The 19,463-nt window shown below is 35.9% G+C and overlaps 1 protein-coding gene across 1 annotated transcript in view; it reads left to right on the top strand.

Annotated features, from left to right (window-relative positions):
* Positions 1-19,463, top strand: part of SEMA3A (semaphorin 3A) — a 238,760-nt gene that overhangs the window by 57,659 nt on the left and 161,638 nt on the right. Inside the window, exons 2-3 of the mRNA XM_068972706.1 lie at positions 8,652-8,809; positions 18,893-18,955. Coding sequence (XP_068828807.1) covers positions 8,652-8,809; positions 18,893-18,955 — 221 coding nt within the window. The remainder of the gene's footprint in view (positions 1-8,651; positions 8,810-18,892; positions 18,956-19,463) is intronic.

The following is a 19,463-nucleotide window of genomic DNA, read 5'->3' on the forward strand; positions in this document are numbered from 1 at the left end:
GGTGGTGCAGAGTAAGACAGTCTGGCCTCTGGTGTTGGGAACTGAAATCTTGACTCCATCTCATGAACTCTATGACCTAAGATATTCCCAATATTTATCTGAATCAATTTCTCCATGAGAAAAAAATGGAAATAAAAGTTTCCCCCTCAAAATGTTGCAGTGCTTAAATTAGTATATTAATAAATCATTCAACAGTTTTTTGGCACATAGTATACACTGAAAATTTATTTCTTTTGTATTTTCTCTTCTTTCTCCTGGCTTTTTTTCATGTCCTCTGAATGAAATGTTCCATTGCACCACTTTCTGCTTCCCTGTACATTTTTAAGGCCAGGCTTAATTGCCAAACTTTCTCTAAGTATTACCCACTTCTTCTGGTAGCATTAATTTATCCTTCCAATAAACTTCCTCAGCTCTACTATTCTTTCTGTGATTGTTGTTCATTTAGTTTTTGCTTCCCTGAGGGCATTTGTCTACTTTCAATCAAATTTTTATTAATCTTTATGCTCCATATACTTCATAGTCAGTGTCTGCGTGTTGCATATAATAAGCACTAGTTGGATGCTTGTTGAATTAGTAGTTGAATGATTCAAATAAAAAATGTGAATCATCAGAGTAGATTGTGAAAAACTTACTTTCCACAAATATTTCTCACATGAGAAAAAGTGGAAGTAGATTTCTCTCACAGAGAGGGCTGCTCTTGATATTTTATAGTGTATTGAAGGGAAAATCTCTTGTCCCTCCCCAATGTGGTTCAGAGCACTTGTGTATTATGGGTCTAGAAGCATGGAAGCTGGGCTTGGGCTGATCATGAACCTTTTACTTGTCCAAAGCTCGTGTGGGTACCCAGAACCTTGATTAGGGGGTCTATCCAAGTCAAAAAAGGTTGATGTATTCAAGTCAACTATAAAGGAGAAATATCCGGCAGAAGACAGTCTTGGTATCATGTCAGTGTGATGGAGACTAATATCAGAGATCAGACTGTTGGCAAATACAAAGAAATACATTGAAAGGAGAACTTGAAAAAATATTCTAGGCAAAGGTCATGAGGTTGTGTGTTATAAAGTCAAAAAAAAAAGATGAATTTTTCTGCAATATAACTTTATTAATCTCTAAAATTTATTCTTTACGTATTTTTGGTCCTTCCTAAACTTTTTGTTAGTTAAATAAAATTCATTATCTTCTTTGTATAAATGAAAATAATAGTTCAGTTCTGTTCAGTCGCTCAGTCGTGTCCAACTCTTTGTGACCCCATGAATCGCAGCACGCCAGGCCTCCCTGTCCATCACCAACTCCCGGAGTTCGAGTCCGTGATGCCATCCAGCCATCTCATCCTCTGTCGTCTCCTTCTCCTCCTGCCCCCAATCCCTCCCAGCATCAGAGTCTTTTCCAATGAGTCAACTCTTCGCATGAGGTGGCCAAAGTACTGGAGTTTCAGCTTCAGCATCATTCTCTCCAAAGAAAATAATAGTAAATAGCACTTATTCTATTGTTCTGTTTTTATAGTGCAACAAATAGTTGCCATCTTTCATTTCAGCCCTCATTTCTCTTTTGGAAATTTAAATACTCTAGGAAGCACTGAAATAAAAACCCTCAAATTTGGGACCTCAGTGAACTTTCCCATATTTACAAATATCTGAATGTGCCACCATTTAGTCAAAATATTTTGGCATTGTACAGACCCAAATTTTAACTGCTTTAAATAAGATCTTTTTTCTGTGCAAAGGACAAAGTTCAAGCCATGGAGAAAGGACATAAGCCTAAAGCCATCAGTGAATACAGGCAATTCATTAGAGAACAGCAACTGGTGGGGTCCCATTACCTTTCATGCTATGAAATTAAGAGAAGGATGGGTTTTGGAAGGAAGAAAGAAAGGGAGGAGGAAAGAAATAGAAACAGAAATGTCATAGAAGTCAGAAGTATAGAGAACAGGATGACTGTTGTTTCGATTTGAAAGTCAAGTGTACAGCAGTTCTCTTTCCAGTTATAAAAACTCTAGTTCTGGGTAGTCTTGCATTCAGGAAATCAGTATTCATTTCACTGTGTTTTTGAAATTTGATCTGGTCATTGTAATGCAGTCATCTATGTAAATCTGTGCTTATCCTAAAGATAATCAGGACAGCCCAGGAACTATACAACTCTATTATGTAGAGCTGAATTGACAGATGTGATTTTGATGTAAATTTTCTCCCTTTTTTTCTTTTCATATGTTACATATACAAAAAGAATGCTAACTTATAAAATAATTTTTTAGTATTTTAAACAATGTCCTGATAGTGACGTCTAACTGTTTTTTCCTTTATTCAGAGTTACATTAGAGATCCTGATGGATCCAAGGGGAAAAGCAAATCTAAAAATTTATGAATAAATAAGTTGAATGAAAATTAGAATTGACTCATTAGGAAAATGAGTCTTCACTCATGATTATTTTGATAGGATATTCTGACTGAAGGACAGAACAAGTAAAATTTCTTCTCTTCTTTTGCTGCATAATATTAGATTTTTAGAAATCTTATAAGGTGGACTTTGTGTCTTGAATTTCAGAAGATCCATAAGATTTTTAGTAGTACGTCACAAGAGAATGCAGTCTATTTATAATTGAAAATCATGCTGCTTGAAGTTTTATGAATCAATTCTCCTTCCAGAACATGTGTAAACTTATGCTTTTTGTCTATATTATCTTATATATAGCTTGTCTTAATAATAATCATGGTAATAGGTAGCAATTATTGAACACAAACTATTTGCTTGCTTTATGACCAGTTTACCTTTCATTTGTCATTAAACAAAGTATATAAACACTAAGTCATTTGTTGAATCTGGAATAAACAGAATGTTTTCTTAATTATCTTAAAAATATAAGAATACATAGTTTACTAAGAGTGCTTGTCTGAAATAGCACTTTTGATTACAGTCCTACATTTGCTTTGCTTTATGTTTGACATGGCATGTAGAAGTTGAAGTAATGTTTCAATGAGGGAAAAATTGAATTGTACCCAAGATGAATTAGTGCCTTTATATGCTTTGTCTACTAGGATTCACCAAAGTCAAGTTGATTCTATAGAGATTTATGTTTTCCTATAATGAATAGCTGTTGTTGACTAAATGTGAACATAGGTAAGATGTAAGAACATAGTAGGATATTAAATGTCTCATATTACTATATATTAATTTCAAAGCCAGTTTGTGTAATGGTAAAATGTACATTAAAGTGGCTGAAAAGAAACATCTAAAGTTCTTTGATTCTAAAAGAGTAAAGTCAAAATTGAAGTTAATATCAATTGCAACTTAATATGTCAACATATAGAAAAAATAAAATCACAAGCTTATAATTTAAAAACCATAAATGAAAACAGATTGTTTAAAAATGTGAAATCTAGACTTAGGGAAAGAGTGTCTAATTTTAACCTAGATTTTTTTCACCCTGAGAAGAGGTGAGATAATCTAAGCAATCCAGAATTTGCCCTGGCTCAATGCCAAAAAGGTCTCAGAGAGATTCTTCTCTGTTATGAAGTGATGGATAAAATCCGTGATACGCAGGAACATGTAAGGAATTAGCAGCAAAAGAAATGATGAGGCAAAATTAAATACCTTCAAAGAATGTAAAACAGCTGCCAACCTGTACTCCAAGAGAATATTGTCTTTTTCTTTAACGAAATGATCCAGCAGAAATATTTTTTAAGTGTAGTTTGTTTACAGAGTGATTTCACACATAAATGACTAAAGTCTTTTCTCTTAAGTTGTCAGTGGCTAGAAACCACTAATTCTCCCTAAGCTTAATTTATAAAATTCAACATGTAACATATTTTTCAGTTGTATGAATATTTTCATTATTTGGAATTATGGTATTGCCAAACTCAGACTTAGATTGAAGAAAGTAGGGAAAGACATTAGGCCATTTAGGTATGACCTAAGTCAAATTCCTTACGATTATATAGTGAAAGTGACAAATAGATTCAAGGGATTAGATCTGATAGACAGAGTGCCTGAAGAACTGTGAATGGAGTTCATAACACTGTACAGGAGGCAGTGATCAAAACCACACCCAAGGAAAAGAAATGCAAAAAGGCAAAATGGTTGTCTGAGGAGAGCTTACAAATAGCTGAGAAAAGAAGCAAAACTAAAGGTAAAGGAGAAAAGGAAAGATATACCCATCTGAATGCAGAGTTCAAAAGAATAGCAAGGAGATATAAGAAAGCCTTGCTACGTCAACAATGCAAAGAAATATACGAAACAACAGAATGTGAAAGACTAGAGATCTCTTCAAGAAAATTAGAAATACCAAGGGAACATTTCATAAAAAGATGGGAAAAATGAAGGACAAAAAAAGGTATGAACCTAACAGAAGCAGAATATTAGAAGAGGTGGCAAGAATATACAGAACTATACCAAAAAAAACAAAAACAAAAAACCTTTATGACCCAGATAACCATGATGGTGTGATCACTCACCTAGAGCCAACATCCTGGAAAATGGAGTCAAGTGGGCCTTAAGAAGCATCACTATGACCAAAGCTAGTGGAGATGATGGAATTCCAGCTGAACTATTTCAAATTCTAAAAGATGATGCTGTGAAAGTGCTGCAGTCAATATGCCAGCAAATATGGAAAACTAACAGTGGTCTGAGGACTAGAAAAGGTCAGTTTTCATTCCAATCTCAAAGAAAGGCAATGCCAAAGAATGTTTAAATTACTGCACAATTGCACTCATTTCATACATTGGCAAAGCGATGCTCAAGATTCTCCAAGCCAGGCTTCAATAGTACATGAACTGAGAACTCCCAGATGTTCAAGCCGGATTTAGAAAAGGCAGAGGAACCAGAGATCAAATTGCCAACATTGATTGGATTATAGAGATTTCCAGAAAAACATCTGCTACATGGACTATACAAATCCTTTACCTGTGGATCACAACAAACTGGAAAATTCTTCAAGAGATGGGAATACCAGAGCATCTTATCTGACTCCAGAGAAACCTGTATGCAGGTCAAGAAGCAATAGTTAGAACCAGTCATGAAACAATCAGCTGGTTCCAACATGGGAAAGGAGTACGTCAGGGCTGTATATTTTCACCCTGCTTATTTAACTTATATGCAGAGTACATCATGTGAAATGCTGGGCTGCATGAAGCACAAGCTGCAATCAAGATTGCTGGGAGAAATATCAATAACCTCAGAAACACAAATGACACCGCCCTTATGGCAGAAAGCAAAGAGGAATTAAAGAGCCTCTTGAAGAAAGTGAAAAAAGAGAGTGAAAAAAAGTTGGCTTAAAACTCAACATTCAAAGAACTACAATCATGGCTTCTGGTCCCTCATTTCATCTCAAATAGATGGGGAAACAAGGGAAAGAGTGAGAGATTTTATTTTCTTGGGCTCCAAAATCACTGCAGATTGTGACTACAGTCATGAAATTAAAAGATACTTGCTCTTTGGAAGAAATGCTATGAGAAAGCTAGATAGCATATTAAAAAGCAGAGACATTGCCAACAAAAGTCCATATAGTCAAAGCTATGGTTTTTCCAGTGGTCATGTATGGATGTCAGAATTGGACCATAAGGAAGGCTTACCACCAGAGAATTGATGCTTTTGAGCTGCGGTGTTTGAGAAGACTCTTGAGAGTCCTTGGATTGCGAGAAGATCAAACCAGTCAATCCTAAAGGAAATCAATCCTGAGTACTCATTGGAAGGATTGATGCTGAAGTTGTAGCTCTAGTACTCCAGTACTTTCCAGTCAGCTGGTATGAAGAGCTGACTCATTAGAAAAGACCCTGATGCTGGGAAAGATTGAAGACAGGAGGAAAAGGGGACAACAGAGAATGAGATGATTGGATGGCATCACTGCCTCCATAGACTAGAGTTTGAGCAAGCTCTGGGAGCTGGTGAAGGACAGGGAAGCCTGCCGTGTGGGAGTCCATGGGGTCACAAAGATTCAGACATGATAGAGTGACTGAACAACAACAATAAATAATATAGAAAGTCATTATTTTTATTATTTAAAGCGCAACCAACATACGGAAATTGGCAAACAAAAACCAATGTAAGCAAGGAGTTATTGCTCTTCTTATTTATCCCTTAACCATACACAGTTACTGACACTAACAAGTTAGTACACTTGATGAGATAGTGGAAAAGTACTTCTCTCAGTCAGCTCCATCTTCCCTGATTTCCTACTTGTAGTCAAGAAGACCAAAGATTAATTTTTAACCTCTACTTCTACAAACAAACAGGTAATCTTTAGCTGAGTATTTACTATGCAAACTAATCTAGTAATTTTTATGAATTATTTAATTTCACCTTTGTAATAACTCTTGGGAGATTTATTATTAACCCCTTTTTTCTAAAACCTGAGGCCTAAGTAATGTAAGGAACTCATCTAAGTTTACACACCCTGTAAGTACTGCGGTAGTGCTTGTGTTTCCACCTAGAGCTGTGACTCCACAGTCTACAGCTATGTTAGTTGTCTTCCTACTACTTTTCCATTTCATGTTTAGAGGTCTTTTACATGGTTTCTATGTGTGTCCAATTAAACTCAATCAGTCTCTTAAATGACCCTCTTGATGATTAATAGCTATGTAATTGTCTCGATTTAGACTCAGCAGGCTTTTAAAACTCTTTTCAGTTTGCCTAGCCACCTGTAGTTTGGTCTCTCTGGTGTTAGGGTAGAATTAGAGTTTAGAATTGGAAAGAAGAGTGAAGGTCATCTATTCTGTTTCATAAACAGAGCTCTGTGTATAGTCAATCAGTGCATGAGCATACCCAGTGATACAGCCCATGTCTCTGGTATAGGCCTTTCCAGCCTCACACAGCTCCGAGTGTCTGAAATTTCAGTCTTATATTGACTTATATTTGCATTCATATACTGCGTGGTGGATTCTTTGTTCTTTCTCTTTGGAGACTAATAGCACTCAGTTATTTCAGATATGCCTCACATGAATGAATCTCTTTCCCTTGATCTGTTTTTCCTTTCCTCCTGCCTTCTATTCTTCTTTCCTTCCTGTTTTTTTTTTTTTTTTAGTTTGGTTATAAGTTGAGGATGAAATAAGATAAACCCAGTAGTGTACTGTTTCTCATGAAGAAATTTGAAAGGCATCTTTTAACAATTTATTAACAATTATTATAGTTTTGCATGTAAGATGGGTAGTTAGCTAAGTAGATATAGATAGATATTCCATTTAATATGTATTGACCCAGTAATATATAAAAGAAACCATGTGATTTGTGGATAATAAGCTATTAACTATATGTTTTCTTATTAATTCTGGTATGTAATTCATTTATATGAATGATGGTAATAATTGACAGTATGATGCAGGCTATAAGTAACTAAAGGAAAATATTACAAAGAATCTGTTAGGTGTTTCATTTGAACTAGCTTGGAAGAGTGGTGCTGTTTTCTCTCGGTAGTGTATAGTTGTAGGTGTCAGGAACAATGTCAGGAATGGCTAATAAGTGGAGGACTATGGAGTGTGTTTTCCTGTCCTGTAGTGGACATGAGAAGGAGTACTGAGGTGGGGTTTAAACTCAAATGGTGCTTATCTGAAATTTAATGTTAAATTAAGAATTTTGAACTTTGTTCTCTATTAAAATATTATTTTGATGAGATGGAAAAGGAAGTAAAAAAATAAAACAAGGCAAATTATTGAATGCCTAATGTCCTGGAATAGATCTGGGACAGAAGAAAGGTCTTCATTTCTGCTTTCATTCCTTGAAGGCAGATTCTACATTTTATGGGTGCTGATGAGAATTTCTACTATGCATGCATGGTAAAAGTCTGAGTCACTGATTCAGAACACAGTTCTGAAGAGTCCCCAACATTTGTGTTTGGGGATTGTGGTGGTGGCAGTGGCGGCAGCGGCGGTGGCAGCAGTTGTAGGTGTATTTGTATAAACACTATATATATAATTTCAGTTGAAACAGGTAAAGGAAACCTCTTTGGTGATGATCAGCAATTACCTTTCTAGTGCAAAGACAATTTACTGTTCTTTCTATTTGAAAATATTTTCTTACTTAAGGTTTCTGAAAGTTCAATATTTGCCTGTTCACAGCAAAAGTAAATTGGAAATCAATAAACTGAAAAATCGGGATCACATAGCAAATTAATTTAACTCAATGTTTTCATAAAAAAATAACTCGTCCACATGCCAGTTGCAAAATATTACAAAATTAATGATTTAATTATCAAAAAGGCATACTAAAATTCTTTATTAAAGAGAGACCTTGAACAACCTAGGAGTTTGTTTTCCCCACACTAAATCTGCTCTGTTGGCCCTTAAGCTTATCCTTCTAGCAATGACTTGAAGCAGATGAAAACCACTTAAACAAGTTTTAATAGAGTTAAAGATGTTTTAATACAAACTGACCATTCTAGTTTATTGCCACATGCAAGGAGATTCCACCAGACCAATCATTTGGACAAGGTATTTCTCTCCTTTGTTCTGTAGGAGTATGTCATCTTGAACATGAAATCAATGCACTAATGGGTGCATAACTTCCATTTCATTGAAATGTAAAGAGTCCTGTGAAGTTTTACTATCACAAAGAATAACCACTGATTGGTAACACAGCAGGCAGTAGCAAGATTACCATGTGCCAATCATCTGTACTCATACAGAACCTCACATTAACGCTCAATGTCTTGCTTTGTTACCTTGCAGAAATGTTGGAATCCAACAATGTGATTACTTTCAATGGCTTGGCCAACAGCTCCAGTTACCATACCTTCCTTTTGGATGAGGAACGGAGTAGACTGTATGTTGGAGCAAAGGATCATATATTTTCATTCAACCTGGTTAATATCAAGGATTTCCAAAAGGTACCTTTATTCTGATATATGGACTATAATTTTAGTGAAACAATTTAAGTTATACAGAATTTCCTAGCTATTTAATTATATGACAATTGAAAAACTTGTTCAAATTAATATTTTATCTTTTCAGACACATAAAATTAAAGCACTGATTTGACTTTCATAAATCAATATATATAGTAAACCATAAAAATCATCAAGAAGGAAATTGTAGTATTTTTGGTGATTATTATAAGAAATGCTAACTTTAGCTTATTTTTATGCAGTTGTATCATTTTTCCTGCATACAATTAAATACCTAAACCATTTTAGAAATGTATAATAATTGATTTCATATACTAGGTATATGTGTATATATATTTATATATAATTGATGCATCTGTCTATATTGCCAAAAAAATGCAGACTTCATCAGTCATTATATACATGCCTCATCTGATGTGTCACTCATATTTGTAAAGTTTATTATTAATGGAACACAGTTACTCTCAATTCATTTACATATTGTCCATGTCTGCTTTTATTTTACAATGTCAGAGCTGAGTAGCTGTGATAGAAATCATCTGGATCAGAAAGCCTGGAATATTTACTATCTGGCCCTTTAAAGGAGAAGGCAATGGCACCCCACTCCAGTACTCTTGCCTGGAAAATCCCATGGATGGAGGAGCGTGGTGGGCTGCAGTCCATGGGGTTGCTAAGAGTCGGATACGACTGAGCGACTTAACTTTCACTTTTCACTTTCATGCACTGGAGATGGAAATGGCAACCCACTCCAGTGTTGCTGCCTGGAGAATCCCAGGGACGGTGGGCTGCCGTCTATGGGGTCACGCAGAGTCGGACACCACTGAAGCGACTTAGCAGTAGCAGCAGCAGGCCCTTTAAAGAAAAAGTTTGTCAAATCTTGATCTGGAAGATTGGTTTTCAGTGTTCAATTTTTGCAAATGTGGTCATTTAGACACTAGCCTTTTATCAGTTTGTAATACACATTATAAAAAGTATTAATACTTTTGGTATTTATTACTTATTTAATTAATACACTATATAGGTTGGAAAATAAACATGGGATGACAAATTAATGGAAATTGTGCTACTGAGTCTATATGCTGTATTCTAAGTCAGACATTTATTTTTTCAGTTAATATTTCCAGTCTAAATTTTCTGAGAAACAAAGATATTTATGTAAGCTTTCCCAAGAGTGCAAATATAACACACTTTTTAGGATGCATGAGTGCAAGTATGCTCAGTTGCGTCTGACTCTTTGTGACCCTCTGGACTGCAGCCCGCCAGGCTCCACTGTCCATGGAATTTTCCAGGCAAGAATACTGGAGTGAGTTGTCATTTTCTACTCCAGGGCATCTTCCTGACCTGACCCAGCAATCAACCTCTTATCTCCTGAGTCTCCTGCATTGGCAGGTGGAGTCTTTGCCACTAACCCACCTAGGAAGCCCTTTTAGGGTGCATTGCTGTTGTTCTTTAGTGGCTAAGTCCTATCCTACTCTTTTGCAACCCCATGGACTATAGCCCACCAGGCTGCTCTGTTCATGGGATTTTTCCAGACAAGAATGTTAGAGTGGGTTGCCATTTCTTTCTGGGTCAGGATATCTTCCTGACTGAGGGCTCCAACCCACGTGTCCTGAATTGGCAGGTGCATTATTCACTGGTGAGCCACCAGCGAAGCCCCTTTAGGGTACGTACACTTCAGTATTTATACATGTATTTATACACTTCAGTATCATGCATAGTTTTACTGCTTAATACTGAGGGTTTAAAAGTGGTGTGTCTCAACTTCTTATAAACTGTAATGAACTGGACAATAATTTTTAAAAACATAATTGTAAAAAGCTTTTGTTCTGTTTGCAGAATGTTGCCTAGGATACACTAAAGATTTAATTTCAGGGCTGATTTATTTCTAATAGAGTATACCAGTAAACATATAACTTTTATTCTATTACCCAAACCCTAAAATTCTGACTGTGAATTACGAAATTTGATTTTTGACCTACAGTCACAAAATGGCAATGCCGTTACTGATATATTTTGAAATTAAAATGTGGCATTTAATAATCACCTTGATTTCTTCAGGCTATTTCTTTATATATATACATATTTATATATTTCAGTCTATTTGATTTTGAAGCCTCCTCAGATGATAGCAATATCCCTAAAGGTATCTATTATCTAAGGAAATGAGTTATCCATTTGTTTTTCTGAAATGATAAAAATACATCTTTCCTAAAGGTCACAAAATAAGCAGGATTTTGTTGCTTTAGTGAAAGAAAACCACCCTTTATAAAATGAAGGAAAATCTAAGATGATTAGGAAGACTACATATTTTAGTAATAAGAGACTGTACAGTTCACATTTTAAACGTTTATAGAATTTTCATCATTCTATAAAATCCATATATATCAATATAAATATATGTGATATATATCTACATAGACAATATATGAGCAGGTGTCACTTCAAAATATGTTTAATGTTTTGATTGTGTTTCTTCTAAAAGAATATTCTTAATTTGATATATATATATACATTAAGTTCTAAAATTGAAAAGAACTAAATTTTCATGTAAAACAATTTATTATTCTATAATTGAGAAAAATCCTGGAGACATTTTTATGCCTGGGATATATCATTTATAGCAAATATTTACTGAAAAATGGATTCAGTAAAAGTTTGGTGACTTGCCCAATACCATAGTGTTCTTACTATAGCTCCTACCCTTGATTCAAATCATTATTCTGTAATATGAGACATATTTCTAATTTTAAACATCAGTTTCAAAAATATTTAATTTTAATTGTCACACTGTTTATAAGATAAATGCAGTTTTCTTAAGGATTTACTTCTGCTTGTTTATATTTGTCTATTAATGCTGTTTTAACCTGTGTATAATGTTATTCAATAACTTTTTCCTAAACCTCTATTTAAGAATAAAATCTGTATAAAATAAACTCAGTATAAAATCTGTAGCGGGTACAAATAATTCTTGAGGCACTTACAAGATAATATTAAAGTTGAGATGTATGAATTTAAAGGTGAATATTAGGCCAACTCTGGTTAGAGAGAAAAACACAGTCTCAGGTTTCACTTCAGTTCAGTCTCTCAGTCGTGTCCGACTCTTTGGGACCCCATGAATCACAGCACGCCAGGCCTCCCTGTGCATCACCAATTCCCGGAGTTCACTCAAACTCATGTCCATTGAGTCAGTGATGCCATCCAGCCATCTCATCCTCTGTCATTCCCTTCTCCTCCTGCCCCCAACCCCTCCCAGCATCAGCCTTTCCCAATGAGTCAACTCTTCACATGAGGTGGCCATAGTACTGGAGTTTCAGCTTTAGCATCATTCCTTCCAAAGAACACCCAGGATTGATCTCCTTTAGGATGGACTGGTTGGATCTCCTTGCAGTCCAAGGGACTCACAAGAGTCTTCTCCAACACCAAAGTTCAAAAGCATCAATTCTTTGGTGCTCAGCTTTCTTCACAGTCCAGCTCTCACATCCATAGATGACTACAGGAAAAACCATAGCCTTGACTAAACAGACCTTTGTTGGCAAAGTAGTGTCTCTGCTTTTGAATATGCTATCTAGGTTGGTCATAACTTTCCTTCCAAGGAGTAAGCATCTTTTAATTTCATGGCTGCAATCACCATCTGCACTCAGATTTAAATGGACCATAAAAAACATGTTGGTCTTGATAAAGGGTTACATCTCTTTAAGGTGAAAATGCTTATTCAATAATGAGTAAGAGGAGCTATCATGGATAAATGTATAGAAACATAAAGAAGGGAAAGTCTAATATGATCATTAAGCACTTTGAATATGAGGGTAAGAAATGTAAGCACTGTTGATGAAATTAATTAATGGGCTTCCCTGGTGGCTCAGTGGAAAAGAAACCACCTACCAACACAGGAGACCCATGATCGATCCCTGAGTTTGGAACAGCCCCAGGAGAAGGAAATGTCAACTCAATAATTCTTGCCTGGGATATCCCAAGGGCAGAGAAGCTTTGTGGGATACTATCCATGAGGTCACACAAAGACCTGGACATGACTTAGAGACTAAACGACAACAATTAAATGGTACTGGCACAAAGACAGACATATAGATCAATGGAACAAAATAGAAAGCCCAGAGATAAATCCACACACATATGGACACCTTATCTTTGACAAAGGAGGCAAGAATATACAATGGAGTAAAGACAATCTCTTTAACAAGTGGTGCTGGGAAAACTGGTCAACCACTTGTAAAAGAATGAAACTAGATCACTTTCTAACACCGCACACAAAAATAAACTCAAAATGGATTAAAGATCTAAATGTAAGACCAGAAACTATAAAACTCCTAGAGGAGAACATAGGCAAAACACTCTCAGACATAAATCACAGCAGGATCCTCTATGATCCACCTCCCAGAATTCTGGAAATAAAAGCAAAAATAAACAAATGGGATCTAATTAAAATTAAAAGCTTCTGCACAACAAAGGAAAATATAAGCAAGGTGAAAAGACAGCCTTCTGAATGGGAGAAAATAATAGCAAATGAAGCAACTGACAAACAACTAACCTCAAAAATATACAAGCAACTTATGCAGCTCAATTCCAGAAAAATAAACGACCCAATCAAAAAATGGGCCAAAGAACTAAATAGACATTTCTCCAAAGAAGACATACAGATGGCTAACAAACACATGAAAAGATGCTCAACATCACTCATTATGAGAGAAATGCAAATCAAAACCGCAATGAGGTACCACTTCACACCAGTCAGAATGGCTGCGATCCAAAAATCTGCAAGCAATAAATGCTGGAGAGGGTGTGGAGAAAAGGGAACCCTCCTACACTGTTGGTGGGAATGCAAACTAGTACAGCCACTATGGAGAACAGTGTGGAGATTCCTGAAAAAATTGCAAAGAGAACTACCTTATGACCCAGCAATCCCACTGCTGGGCATACACACCGAGGAAACCAGAATTGAAAGAGACACATGTACCCCAATGTTCATCGCAGCACAGTTTATAATAGCCAGGACATGGAAACAACCTAGATGTCCATCAGCAGATGAATGGATAAGAAAGCTGTGGTACATATACACAATGGAGTATTATTCAGCCATTAAAAAGAATTCATTTGAATCAGTTCTGATGAGATGGATGAAACTGGAGCCGATTATACAGAGTGAAGTAAGCCAGAAAGAAAAACACCAATACAGTATACTAACACATATTTATGGAATTTAGAAAGATGGCAATGATGACCCTGTATGCAAGACAGGAAAAAAGACACAGCTGTGTATAACGGACTTTTGGACTCAGAGGGAGAGGGAGAGGGTGGGATGATTTTGGAGAATGGCATTCTATCATGTATACTATCATGTTAGAATTGAATCGCCAGTCTATGTCTGACGCAGGATACAGCATCCTTGGGGTTGGTGCATGGGGATGACCCACTGAGATGGTATGGGGAGGGAGGTGGGAGGGGGGTTCATGTTTGGGAACACATGTAAGAATTAAAGATTTAAAAATTTTAAAAAAAAAATTTAAAAAAAAGAAAAAAAAAAGAAAAAAAATAAATTAATGAGAAATTGTAGAGCAAGGAAAAGAAAATATCAACAGGTTAATAAATCTAAACAAAAGTTAGGAATTATCCTTCATGGAAATAAATGTTATAAGAAAGACCATTTATATATTTGCTCTATTAACTTACAGTTATTCTCATTAAATTGCTTTCCAAAAGAGCACTTTCTACACTAGAATTTATTTATTTTTCACGTTATATATTTAAGCCATTTTTGTTCACCCTGGTCTGTAATAAATTGAGACTACACACCCCTCTGGAATGCAAAAGTAGGAAGTCAAGAGATACCTGGACTAACAGGCAAATTGGTGTTGGAGTACAAAATGAGGCAGGGAAAAGGCTAACAGAGTTTTGCCAAGAGCACGCACTGGTCATAGCAAACACCCTCTTCCAACAACACAAGGATGACTCTACAAATGGACATCACCAGAATGTCAATACTGAAATCAGATTATATTCTTTGCAGCCAAATGTGGAGAAGCTCAATACAGTCAGCAAAAACAAGACCTGGAGCTGATTGTGGCTTAGACCATGAACTCCTTATTTCAAAATCCAGGCTTAAATTGAAGAAAAAGGGAAAAGCACAGGAAAAGCAAATGTTTCATTTGACCTAAATCAAATCCCTTGTGATTATACAGTGGAAGTAACAAATAGATTTGAGGGATTAGGTCTGAGAGAGTGCCTGAAGAACAATGGACAGAGGTTCATGATATTGTACAGGAGGCAGTGATCAAGACCATCCCCAAGAAAAAGAAATGCAAAAAGGCAAAATGGCTTTCTGAGGAGGCCTTACAAATAACTGAGAAAAGAAGAGAAGCTAAAGGCAAAGGAGAAAAGGAAAGATATACCCATCTGAATGAATAGTTCCAAAGAATAGCAAGGAGAGATAAGAAAGCCTTCCTCAGTGATTAAAGGAAAGAAATATAGGAAAGCAATAGAATGTGAAAGACTAGAGATCCCTTCAAAAAAATTAGAGATACCAAGGGAACATGTCATGCAAAGACAGGCACAATAAAGTACAGAAACAGTATGCACCTAACAGAAACAGAAGAGATTAAAAAGAGGTGGCAATAATACCCAGAAGAAATAGGCAAAAAAGATCTTAATGACCCAGATAACCATGATGGTGTGATCACTCACCTAGAGCCAGATATCCTGGAATGCGAAGTCAAGTGGGCCTTAGAAAGCATCACTACGAACAAAGCTAGTGGAGGTGATGGAATTCCAGTTGAGCTATTTCAAATCCTGAAAGATGCTGCTGTGAAAGTGCTGCACTTACTATGCCAGCAAATTTGGAAACCTCAGCAGTGGTCACAGGACTGGAAAGGGTCAGTTTTCATTTCAAACTCAAAGAAAGGCAATGCCAAAGAATGCTCAAACTACCGCACAGTTGCACTCATCTCACATGCTAGCAAAGTAATGCTCAAAATTCTCCAAGCCAGGCTTGAACAGTATGTGAACTGTGAAATTCCAGATGTTGAAGGTGGATTTTGAAAAACACAGGAACCAGAGATCAAATTGCCAACATCTGTTGGGTCATAGAAAAAGCACAAGAGTTCCAGAGAAACATCTACTACTTTACTGACTATCCCAAAGCCTTTGACTGTGTGGATCACAAAAACTGTGAAAAATTTCTGAAAGAGATGGAAATACCAGACCACCTGACCTGCCTCCTGAGAAATCTGTATGGAGGTCAAGAAGCAATAGTTAGAACCGGACATGAAACAACAAACTGGTTCCAGATTGGGAGAGGAGTATGTCAAGGCTGCATCATACTGTCACCCTGCTTATTTAACATATACGCAGAGTACATCATGTGAAGTGCCAGGCTGCAGGCAGCACAAGCTGGAATCAAGATTGCTGGGAAACATATCAATAACCTCTGAAATGCTGATGACACCACCCTTATGCAGAAAGGGATGAAGAACTAAAGAGCCTCTTGAAGACAGTGAAAGAGGAGAGTGAAAAAGCTGGCTTAAAACTCAACATTCATAAAACTAATATCATGGCAACCGAAACCATCACTTCATGGCAAATAGATGGGGAAACAGTGGGAACAGTGGCCGACTTTATTTTTCTGGGTGGTGACTGCAGCCATGATATTAAAAGACACTTGCTCCTTGGGTGAAAAGCTATGACCAACCTAGACAGCATATTAAAAAGCAGAGACATTACTCTGCCAACAAATGTATGTCTAGTCAAAGCTATGGATTTTCCAGTAGTCATGTATGGATGTGAGAATTGAACCATAAAAAAAGCTGAGTGCAGAAGAATTGATGCTTTTGAAATGTGGTGTTGGAAAAGACTCTTGAGAGTCCCTTGGACTGTAAGTAGATCCAACCAGTCAGTCCTAAAGGAAATCCATCCTGAATATTCATTGGAAGGACTGATGTTGAAGCTGAAGCTCCAATACTTTGGCCACCTGATGTGAAGAACTGACTCATTGGAAAAGACCCTGATGCTGGGAGAGATTGAAAGCAGGAGGAGAATATGATGACAGAGGATGAGATGGTTGGATGGCATCACCGTCTCGATGGACATGAGTTTGAGCAAGCTCCAGGAGTTGGTGATGTACAGAGAAGCCTGGCATGCTGCAGTCCATGGGGTTGCAAAGAGTCGGACATGACTTAGTGACAGAACTGAATTGAATACACCCCTCTAAGTTATAAGAAAATTTAGCATGAATGTTAGCAAGATTACTTTTTTGTTAATAATGACATGAGAGAAATCTAAACATGAGTCCTATGTTGTGTCAATGACATCTGTGAAAAACTAGGAAACTGCAGAAATCAACCTGCCTTTTTGAATTAAAAAAGGTATCTATTTTAATAATACATGATTTTTGCACATCTCTCTGAAAAGCTGAATATGAAAGTCAAATCTTAGCTCTGCTATTTATTATCTCTGTGTTCCAAAGAAAATTTATATTTGATCTTCCTCCATTGTTAACTTTTAAGGAAGAATAGCTCACTTGGCTTTTCCATATTCAGTGAGAAGACAGGGCTGTGGAGCCTGTTGATTGGAGGTGCAAGCCCTTATTCAGGAATCAGGGTAATGTTAATTGTAAGAATGTAAGGCTTGTTAATTAAAATCGTGGTAACTATATTCTTCCTTTGTAAAAAATTTATGAAACTCCTTTGTGAAAAATAAAACTTATGATACAAGTTATATTATAGTACTTTATATACAGACATAGATGAAAAGTATATGAAAATGAAAGGATTACATAAATTAAGTGCTTTAAATGGTAAAAAATAAATGCATATAAAATATCTTTAGAGTTTTTCATTGTGACATGGACCTGAAATCCACTTGCCGTGTCAACATAATTTATTTCAATAAGTCCTAAATTCTTATTTATAAACGCATTGCATTTTGCCTTTATTCCCTAGATTATCACAGCCTTTGCTCAAGTTTATGACCATTTATATTGAATTATCTAGAGGTTCCCAAATGAATGATAATCATTCATTTTGAGGCTAAAAGCTTTCTAGCAGACATGAATGACTAACTGCCATCATCTCTGAAATTTTCTTTTACATATGACTTTTTTTCCTCCTGAAATTAACTGTTGTTACCAGACAAGAAAGAAGAGTTTAAAAAAATTAAAATTGCTGTGCCCAAAAAGATAGGAGTCATTGAAATTGCTCAGGGGAACTGAAAAAGTTTATGTTAAACTTTAGATGAGGATATTTTAATTAATATTATTGAGGGAAATGCATCTACAATCCTTTAAGCCAAGAGTTGAATTGATTTACCTACCAGTGTCCCTGTATTCAAATCATACAGGAAACTTTGGAAAGATGATGACCAAATATTAGGGATGAAAATGCAAAGTTATTACTTGGTTAGTCTGAGTTTTACCCACAGTGAGGTGGGTGATTTTTTTCTTTTTTTAGAGTATTTGTTTCCTCATTACCTCCTTCATCTCTTGAACGTATGCAGTGCTACTGTTCACTTATTTTCCTCTCAAAAAAAGAAAAGAAAGATTCCTTTCTAAAGTGGATTTCTCTATCAGTTGCTCATTTAAGAATGTCATGCTGAGATCTGACTTATGGAAATGGATCCAGAGCACCTGATGTTTAAATTTCAAAATCAAAATCACTATTTTATGATAAAAACTGATTCACTGAAAAGAATGCAAGCTGCATTCTATGCCTGTTTCTGTCTTTCTCCACTAGATTCTCATGTGGTCTCAAGAAGATCTTCCACTCCCAAACTGCCTTACAGTTCTTTCCATCACACACCGTTTAGATCTATTGACTACATAAATTTCTGTGTTGCCCAAATTTCATTTATACAGCAAAACCTAACAGGTAGAGAGTATATGATTCAAGTTCATGCTAATTATCTGATGCCACTTTAAAGTCTACACTCAAAGTTTCTCACCACATACTGCTTTCTGGAACTTTCTTTGTCTCAGTTGCCCTGCTTGATCTAACAGACTGTAATGTTGGATCTCTTAGCAAACTTAATTGGCAGAAAACAATATTTCTTCTCTGCCCTTAGATTGTGTGGCCAGTATCTTACACCAGAAGAGATGAATGCAAGTGGGCTGGAAAAGATATTCTGGTAAGTATCAATCTAGTAAGTTATTTTAATAATTGCATAAGGAATTTATTATTCTAGCATCATTTTTGCTCATTGTTATATGAAACATCATGCTTTGTGGACTTAATCACTTTTTCAAAACAAATTAATGATACATAATTTTGAATATTTTTACATTTTTATGTAAAACATTGAAAGTTTAATGCAAAGAAAGTAGGTAAAACTGACTATATCTAAATAAAGCAAAAATGTGTTCCTTTTGATGATTTATATATGTAAAAGGTAATTAACAAAATGCATTTTTTAGCATATAAACTTATAGCCAATGAACCAACTTATTTGTACAGATTGGTTTTCAATGTTAATTCTTCTTAATTCCTTTAGAATGAATTGAAATTTTTCTTCTTCTGAGTCACTGTGATTAAATTACACCTTGTTTCCATTCCATTCTATTCCTTTTCTTTCTTTCCTCTCCCTGCTTTCCTTTCTTCCTTATGTTTCTCTTCTCCTTTCTCCCTTAGAACTTTCG

The sequence above is a fragment of the Capricornis sumatraensis genome, chromosome 5 (assembly GCF_032405125.1).
Source record: "Capricornis sumatraensis isolate serow.1 chromosome 5, serow.2, whole genome shotgun sequence".
In the NCBI taxonomy this organism is placed as follows: Eukaryota; Metazoa; Chordata; class Mammalia; order Artiodactyla; family Bovidae; genus Capricornis; species Capricornis sumatraensis.